Here is a 9,208-nt window from a genome sequence, read left to right as displayed (position 1 = left end):
ATTGTCTCATATGTTAGAAATATCAGGTTTTCTGCACCTTTCTTTCAAATTAAACACTGAATTATTCATACAAACCATTGTGCTCAATATATATTCTTCCTTTCTGGTAAATTAAAACAATTGTATTATTAATCTTATTTGTAAGAAAGGGTGCATCTTTAAGACTTCAAATTTCAACGAAAGTGGCCCCCCAAAAACAAAACAATGACGGTATTTTTCATCAGACATTTATTTAGTTCTCTTCCATGAAATGTATTTCACTGTACAAGCATCTGTTAAGAACCAAATATGTTAACAGAGAACAGTAGCTATTCATGCAAGGAATTCAATTAAAATATTTTGAGTATATACATAATCCACATAATTAATCAGTTATCGTAGAATTTCATTATCAATATATACACGATTAAAATTCTGAAACATTTTATGATAAAAATATGTAAACACTTGAGAACACAGAGAATAGCTATAAATGATGGCATAGCAGTATTTATACATAAACAGAATTGATTGTTAAACAATATAATCTGGTAACATAAGAACCTTGGCATGCAAACATAGTGCAGAATTATTTCCAATAAATCAGTGTTATAAATCAGAATCAAGCTGGGGCATGTAAAATGATCTGGGTATAATATAATCATGTTTATTTATTTGTATCGTTTGATTTGATCATTTAAAGATGAATATCAAGTATGCAGGCTTAGGTAATAAAACAAATCTTAATTTCAACCACTGTAAAATTTGATCATAAATAACCATTTAATGTACATTTTATTTTACAGACAGCTTGTTTTGCAAGACTGCCATCCTGAATACTGGGATCCCTTTCCTACAGGAGTACTGCAGTTTTAAATATCACTCCTCCGATTCTTGATAAAAACAACCCCATCCCAGTCTCTACAGCACATAACATGTTATACATGTAATTGTATAATGTAAATTGATATTATACTCTTAAAACTCTTAATATTTAACATATTTTACAATTTTAAAATTCCTGAAATATGCTAGAATTTAAAACTGTGAATTATTAAGGATAAATATGAAATGAGAATAAATCCAAGCACATGAACAGAATTGAATATGCTTTCATAAATGATAAAACTAAAGCTAACTAGCAGTAATCGAAACTAAGCTTTTGGATGAACAAGCCCAATTTTTTTACACATCTGCTTTACCCAGTGCAGGGCTTGCGCTAATTTCGACCACTGAACTAGTTAAGACAATAATTGAAAAAATACATTACCATCAACATATCCTGAACAGTATAAAATTCTAATGTTGATTCTGTGAGAACAACCTGATTCGTCAACATTAAAAAACTATCTGTCTTAAATGTGCTCACAAAACCATCATTGGTTTTTGGTTCATCAATTTGCTTCATGTTTAATGGAGGAATGCTCTAACCAATCTTTTCTTTACTAAACTAATCCAGGAAATGAATAATGGCTTTACACAAGAATGAAACAAATACATGACTTTCCAAATGTAGAAAGAAACCTAAAAACCACAGCTGCCAACAGACTCACGGAATGCCTAGAACATTTCAATGGGTGAATAGAAAAAGGTTCTAAGTGACATTAAAAAAAGAAGTAAAAGAACCTTTTTGCTTTAATCACTCGGTTTTCACATACTCAATGAAATAAATGGGTTTGTGTATCAAGATAAAAAATAAACTTTGCACCAAAACGAAGAAAAATATAAGGAAAAACATTCATGAAAAAAATGAAATGACATGTTATGAAAATCAATATTCATGCAAAGTTTAGAAGTTTGGAATATCTATAACAAGTCCAAATTCCTCCTCCTCATCGTCATCAAACATAGGAGCAACTGCGAGAGTCTCTTCCAAACCTGAACTCTTTCTACCACCCTCCCCTTTTGCTGACCCCCGCCGAGCTTTTGTTGCTTTACCTCCAACACTTGTTACCTTCTCACCATTATTTCCACCACTAGCAGGCTTTTCATCGCCATTTTCATTTTTCCCCATTATACTTTCAGCCTGAAGCTTTGCACGTTTCTTCGGTGGCAAAGTCTCAGCCTTAGTCTTTTTCTCTTTAACTTCACCGTTATCTTTTTTCACCTTCTCGCCATTCTTACTCTTCCCATTCTTACTGACATCTTTCTTACCAGTAGGTTTCTCAGATTTCTCGCCATCTTGAACAGATTCATCATCAGATGGAGCTGATGTCTGTGACTGAGATTCCATCAGTGTATCGAGCAGATCTTCGTGTTCTGTGCAATATATTCTGCCTTCAAACTCCTGTGTTTGTTCCTCAGTGTGGGTCTGGCAGTAGGAATTGGGGCACTCGACACACTTGCTAACTGCAGGCTTTCCACAGTCATCGCAGTGGTGCCAGGGACAGTCCCATTTTCCTGAAATGTGGTTTTATACTCATAAATTTTGCAGAAAATGTCAACAAGTTTTATTTTTTTGAAGGCCATTGAAAACTAGCATGTACAACAAGCCATACAAGCAAATAAACAAGTGCACACATCATAGATTTTTACTTTGGCTATCATTTTTTTTTAGTTTTATTGAAACAGTTATAAATATGTTACATATTTTTCTTACCATATGGTGGTTTACTAAGCCCAAGGCAACGAAGGTGGTAACTCTTCGGACACGATGTGCGGTCACACATCACTAATTCTCCGCCCTCTCCGCACCGGAAACAATCGTCATCATGTTTACGCTTTATCAGTAACTTCTTTTTCTTCTTGAGCTTTGTGTGTTTTGCTTCCTTCCGTTTCATCTCAGCTAGTTGAGCAGACTGGGTCTAAACATTTCAAAACACACCACTATAACACACAACAAGCAAGCAGACATTGCTCAAACGCATACAGTCTTGTATACCTAAAAAAGCTGATTTTTTTAGCAAATGAAATCAACTAGAGCCATCACGGGAGTGCTAAAGGCCCTAGGGCGAGTGATAGCATATTTGAAAGTGGGAGCAATGTGAAGGCAAGAAAAAAAGTTTAATTTTAATACCTTGAAAAAAAAGAATAAATTACTTGTCACTAAAGAGCGTATTGTTACTTTGAGAAAGTTTAGAAAGTATTGATTTGATATCTTGGACGGCTTGTAAGTTATTAACGCTGAATAGTAACAGTGACCCCACCTCTCCTCAAACTACTCTTCCTTTCATTGCCATCTTTATACCAATTTTTTATTTTAATCCCATCAGTATTTTTAAAGTTATTGTCCATAAAATTGTTTGACGGGTGCACAAAAAGAGAGACAGCCGGACTCAGTAAAAAGCTATATATAGCATACATTTTAAATGTTACATGATATCCGACAATAAACAAATTGACTTGCGGAAAGCAGCCACTATATGCTCTCTTTTTGAGGAGCAGAAAAATGTGGATGGATGGACAGACAGGGTGATTGTTATAGGGCACCTGTAAATTTGTGCGGGTCCTTAAAAAACTTTCTGTAAAGCAGTGTCCCTGTATCTTTTAATTAGTTATGTTTACAAGCTTTTTTCCTATCTCTTGGAAATATTCATGTTTGCCCATAAAACTTAGTTCAAATATTATTGTTCAAATATTATTTTTTTTTGTAAAAATACAAATAAGATCAAATAAAACTGTTTCTTGAATTCCTTAACAGACTTCATGCTTAAACAAAACATTTAGCTATTGTTTGACCATGTCCCTACTTTAGGTCGGACTCCGAGGTAGCCACTGCAGTTCTCCGCCCCACACTGGCATTTTGTCTGCTCATTTCCCAGGCAGTCAAAGTTGTAGTTGAAAGTCAACTCTTCACCTAGAATAAATCTCAAAATTAAAACAGTCAAACAAATAGTCAAAAGAAAAGATAGAAAAACACTGCAATTTCAGATTAACTATTCTATTTAATATTATTATTAGGGATGGCAACGAGTACTCGATTGATCGTCCCGAGTATTCGAGTACCAAATCACTACTCGCGTACTCGAAAAAAAAAAAATCTATAAAAATCACCATATACACGATTTACAGACGAAGGAACAGATCTGGTTAGTTGCCAAGAGGACAATTTACGGTCCCTATTTACAAATAGCACTGATGTCAATTAGTGAAGTTTTGATAGCGGAACTTTCACCTACATAATTCTTTTGTTTACCAATTAGAGACCTTTCACCAAACAATGGATGCTAACGAGCGAACGAGTAGCGACCGTTACGAGCATCGATTTTTTAATGGGCGTATTTTAATTATTTTTGTAATGATTATCACAACTGATTGGTTGATATCTTATATCAAGAATTATGAATATTAATGAGGTAAACAACAATAATACAGTACAAAGTATTCATTATTTTTTATGCTGTTAATTTTTCGTTCATTGTAATTCTGATGTTCATTATAAATATCGATTATCTAGACGCTCGAATAAAAGCCGGGTTTAAATTCCAGCTATACTGTAACTAATTTGAAGTGCATACTTATATATAAAATCATTAAAGTGAAATTAAAAAGACAAAATTAAAAGCATGAAACAACATTTGTTTTCCTTTTATTTAATTATATGTTAAAGTACATAATGAAAGTCTGATTTAAAGATGAAAATGACCAATAATACGACCAACGCACAATATACGCCATGAACGATACATGTATACATGATGTTAAATTCACTAAAACACTCGTACATAAAAAACACTCATACATAAAGTCACTTATTAATTCATTCATAACACATGCTCCAAGTACTCTTCACATCAGGAGATTCATTCAACATCAAATTGTCTCCCTTACATTGACAACAAGACTGGAGGAGTAATTCCCCTTATTTATATATGGACTGAACTGCATTATTAACATTAATTATATTTTCTTATTTTCTTGCTTTTATGACATACATTACTTATATTAAATAAACAATAAATGATTAACAACATAAACATAGAAGCATGAAAAGAATATATGTTCTTGCGTGTGAAGCTATGAACAAATATAGAAAAGAAATGTAACTTGAACTTTAAACGAAAACATGAAGAAAAATACTTTTAAAGATTAAACAAACACATTCTCATTATTCATAAAACATATTGTAAATACAGTCTTAAGTTCTATCATTCTGAGCATATTGTCTCTCCTATTTGCTCTATCTCAATAATTATTATGATTATGGTCCTGAAACATAATACTGTTGTTAAATGAATTATTTCTTCATTGCTAACTTTACAATTTCATCAGTCATTTTTCCTGTTTGGAACACTTCCAGTAATGTAAAACTTGGGGCTCCCTGCTTTGTCATAACATTTGCTAATTGTAATGATCCAGGAATCCATTTAATTGATTTAATTTCACTTCTTCTGATTTCTTCCTGAATTGCTGCAATGTCTATTCTCAACGGTTTATCACTAACAAGTCTTGAAGAGTTTTTTGCATCTATCACACTTTTATTGTCGATGAATACTTGAATGTCAATGTCATTATCTTTTAACCTAAGTATCTTAGTCAGCAAATGTCTATAATAAATCCCAGCTTCAATCCCTTCTTGGAGACCTAGAGCCTCAGCAGCAATAGTTGAACGTACCACTCTGTGGATTTTGTTAGCTTTCCAAGTTATTGGACAACAGTGTCCATGTTCGTCCATCAACCAAACAATATAAGCTAAAGTACTCCCTGTGCCGTCATTAATGTTCCCTAAAGAAACATCAGAGAATACTACTATGTTTATTTTTCCTTTCAACTTTGGGTATTTCAAGTATGATTTTGCTTCTTTCAACTTCCTTTTGGTTTTGTTTGCCCTTAATAAGTCCTTTACACATCCATTTTTTAGTTTTGTACTTAGAATAATCATTTCAAAAGCCATATCTGGCCTCAAATCCTGAACCACCCAATTCAATTTTCCTACAATTTGTCTCAACACTGTCTGTTCGGATTCCAGTAATGGATCTTGAGATAGTATACCATGACTTCTGCCAGGTTCAACTCCCTGAAACTCTATCCCAGCAACATAATCAGAAAGATCCAATTTTACATAATCATTACCTTGAGTCAATTCAAATCCTATATATTTGAAACACTTCTCTTCAATTTTCCGGGCTGAAAATCTTTTGCGTAACTTTTCAACTTGTTTCTCAAATATGTCAGTTCCCGCATGCAAAAAGTCATCCACATGACAGCAAATTATACCTTCCAATCTTCCATTTTCATACAATGAAAACACCGCAGGGTCAAGATCACACTATACAATACCCAGTTTCACCAGTTCATCTCTTACACTAAAATAAAATTGTCTAGCACCGTCCTTCAAACCATATAGCCCATGTTTTAATTTCCATACTGTCCCTTCTGAAAAACCACTTTCCTTAGGAGGTTGAATAAATACATCCCTCTCAAGTTCTTTTCCTTGCAGAAATGCTGATTTTATGTCTGTAGTTTTAATACACCAACCTTTGATAGCAGCAATAGACAAACACATTCTCATAGCACCTTTCCCGACAGTGGGACTGTCACTTTGTGTTAAATTATCTTCTTCGAAACCCCTCACTACCAATCTAGCTTTTGTGTGGCCGTCCTTTTTTGTTATTACCCATCTTGTTGATAACACATCTTGATCATTAAACGATACTTCTTCATATGTATTGAACTGCTTTAACTTTTCCAATTCAGCTTGTTTGGCAATCAAAGTTTCGTTGTCAGTATTTTTAGTTTCTGAGCTCAACACTTCTATGTTTTCAGTCTGAATTTCTCTTTCACTAGTCTCAAGTAATTTCCACTCGCACTTTTCAAGGTCAATACTTTGTGTTTCACCATTTTCGTCTTTCACGTTATACCAGTTTTTATACTTTCCAGTTGCTTTACCGGCGCGACTAGTTATTTCTGAATTAATCCATCCCGAGTTAGTTCCAAGTTGATATTGTATCTTTGTTCCTTTGTTTGCAATAGCTTCTTTTTCTACATTTTCTATTTGTCTGTTTACTGTTTCAGTGTCATTTTCAACAGTTTCATTGCGTCGTTCCTCATTGATGTTATTATCTTAACAAGAAATCACTTCAGTAACACTTTCTTTATTTGGCACTTGAGGCTGTACAAATTCTTCTGAACCATAGTTTTCAATTCTAATCAGTCTGTTTGGCGACACTCGAACAAACACTCCACCGTGTCGCACAAACACTACCTTTCCATCTTGAAACACTACTTTACCAGGTCCTAACCATCTATCCTTTCCTTCACGTTTATAGAACACCAAATCACCATTTTCAAATTTTTGTTCTGAAGCTCTTATCTTTGATCGTAGTGCTCGCTTAATTCTATCACTTGATTCTGTTTCAATGAGAAATGTTCGCGCCTTATTCAAAGCATTGAGATGCTTTGCAAACACTTCACTTGATGTGGTCCCCTCGAGTGCAGGGTGTTTATCTTTGAAAATGTTAGGAAGATTAGAGTTTTTACCAAATACCAACTGGTGGCTGCTAAAACCATTCCACATTTGAAGGGAGTTTTTAGCCATATTAGCCCAAGACAGTAACGTTTGAATATCAGTTCCAGGATTCTCTGCCTCTAATTTCAACATCATAACATCTGTAACAGCGTGATTCCTTTCACAAAGACCAATCTGGAAAGGGCTTTCACCTGCAGTAGTACATACTCTTACATTGAGAATTGATGCTATTTCATGAGATTCGTCCAAGTTAAATTCGCCTCCGTTATCGGTGATGATCGATCCCATAACGCAATGCCGACCTACCCAAAATTTCATCATTGCATCCACAATGTCACGTGGTCTTTTCCTAAGAATAAACACCAACACAGTATACCTAGACCACATATCAATCATGTGCAGGATCCATTTACCATTCCACTGTTTCAGATCCATAGCTACCGTTTCGTTAAAAAAATTTGCCATCGGCATAGCTACAGGGCTTTTTCTATAGTACCCACGGGTCCGACTATCAGACCCATTCCCAAAGCAAAATATAAGATATTTTTCCCAATCTTCAGAAATAAATCCCAATCAAAAATATAAAAAAAAAATATTTTATTTTAGAAAGTCTTTTTACGGTACTGGTTCATTTTCAATATCCTAATAAATTATGGGATGTAAAGTTTTTTTTGATAATTGAACTCGGAAATCATTGATTTTCATCATTTTCAGAAATCAGTATGAAATATTATCTGTCATGATTTATTGCAATAGATATTTACACCCCAAGGATTGATATTTTTTGGTCCTTTTAAAGGGAAAATAAACTTAATATTAAATCATTTCCGTATTCGCAGGAGACTAGACAGCTTTTTCTTTTAACTGTAAAATTTCCCAATTTTGGCATTTTCACGACGCAAAATTTCCCAAAATGTCTAGGGCCTTTTTCCCAAAATGGGCGGTAAAAGCCCTGAGCTAAAACAGGTCTTGATGGTGTTCTAGAGTAAACTTTGCAGGTTTCACAGTTTCTTTCAATGTTTATCAATGTATCTTCATATTCATCTTTCCAGGAGCCCGAATCACAATGAAGACCTTTCAATTGTTTCATAGGTGGATGCGCAAATTGTCTATGAAGCTTTTGAAGCTGTTTTTCACAATTATCTAGTTTTACCTCTAGCACTTCATTCACTGCAATCTTTTCACTTTTATCAATAGGTAAGCAATAATGACCAGAAGATGTTAAGTTTAGACCAATATCTTTGCCAAAAACACTTGCTGTATCATTCTCAAAATCAATCTTAATCTCAGCTGCTGATCTTCAATGCATTTCTTGATAATAATAACGGAATATCGGAATCAACTACATCTGTTCTTATTTTGACTTGTCTATCTGCAATCACTGCGGGTAGCAGGGCTTCTAAAAACCGGCAATTTGCCAGTCTGGACCAATTTTGACCAAGCCAGACCAAGTTCAGTTTCAAAAAGTGTAAAAAAAATCGGTCCGAAATTTTCTAATTTTTTTTTCTAATTTCGGTCCAAAACGACTAGGCTAGTAAAAGTTGCAGAAATTGTAATACACAAATATTGATGGGTCATTCACACATTCAAAACTACCCCCAATAGGTCATAAAAGTGTCTTAGTTACCATGTGACTAATGCGACCAGCTGCTCTTTCCGCTACACTGACCACTCTTAGCCTATCTGTTAATTAGCAGACGCTTGCAATCGGTCCAAACACGTGTATTTGTAGGTCGCAGACGACACAATTAAACAAACTATGTGTTTGCAATCGGTCCAAACACGTGTATTTGTAGGTCGCAGACGACACAATTAAACAAA

At 34.3% G+C, this 9,208-nt stretch overlaps 1 protein-coding gene across 3 annotated transcripts in view; it reads right to left on the bottom strand.

Moving 5' to 3' along the window:
- Nucleotides 1–213: 213 nt before the first annotated feature.
- Nucleotides 214–9,208, bottom strand: part of LOC128211201 (histone-lysine N-methyltransferase NSD2-like) — a 48,303-nt gene continuing 39,308 nt past the window's right edge. For all 3 annotated transcript variants that reach the window (XM_052915696.1, XM_052915695.1, XM_052915697.1), the window contains exons 19-21: nucleotides 3,669–3,775; nucleotides 2,579–2,783; nucleotides 214–2,379 (exon numbers count right to left, since the gene is read on the bottom strand). In XM_052915696.1, coding sequence (XP_052771656.1) covers nucleotides 1,769–2,379; nucleotides 2,579–2,783; nucleotides 3,669–3,775 — 923 coding nt within the window. In that variant the 3' untranslated portion in view covers nucleotides 214–1,768. The remainder of the gene's footprint in view (nucleotides 2,380–2,578; nucleotides 2,784–3,668; nucleotides 3,776–9,208) is intronic.

The sequence above is a fragment of the Mya arenaria genome, chromosome 12 (assembly GCF_026914265.1).
Source record: "Mya arenaria isolate MELC-2E11 chromosome 12, ASM2691426v1".
NCBI classification, from domain to species: Eukaryota; Metazoa; Mollusca; class Bivalvia; order Myida; family Myidae; genus Mya; species Mya arenaria.
The sequence above is the reverse complement of the archived record's forward strand: the minus strand, read 5'-3'. Positions and strand labels throughout refer to the sequence as shown.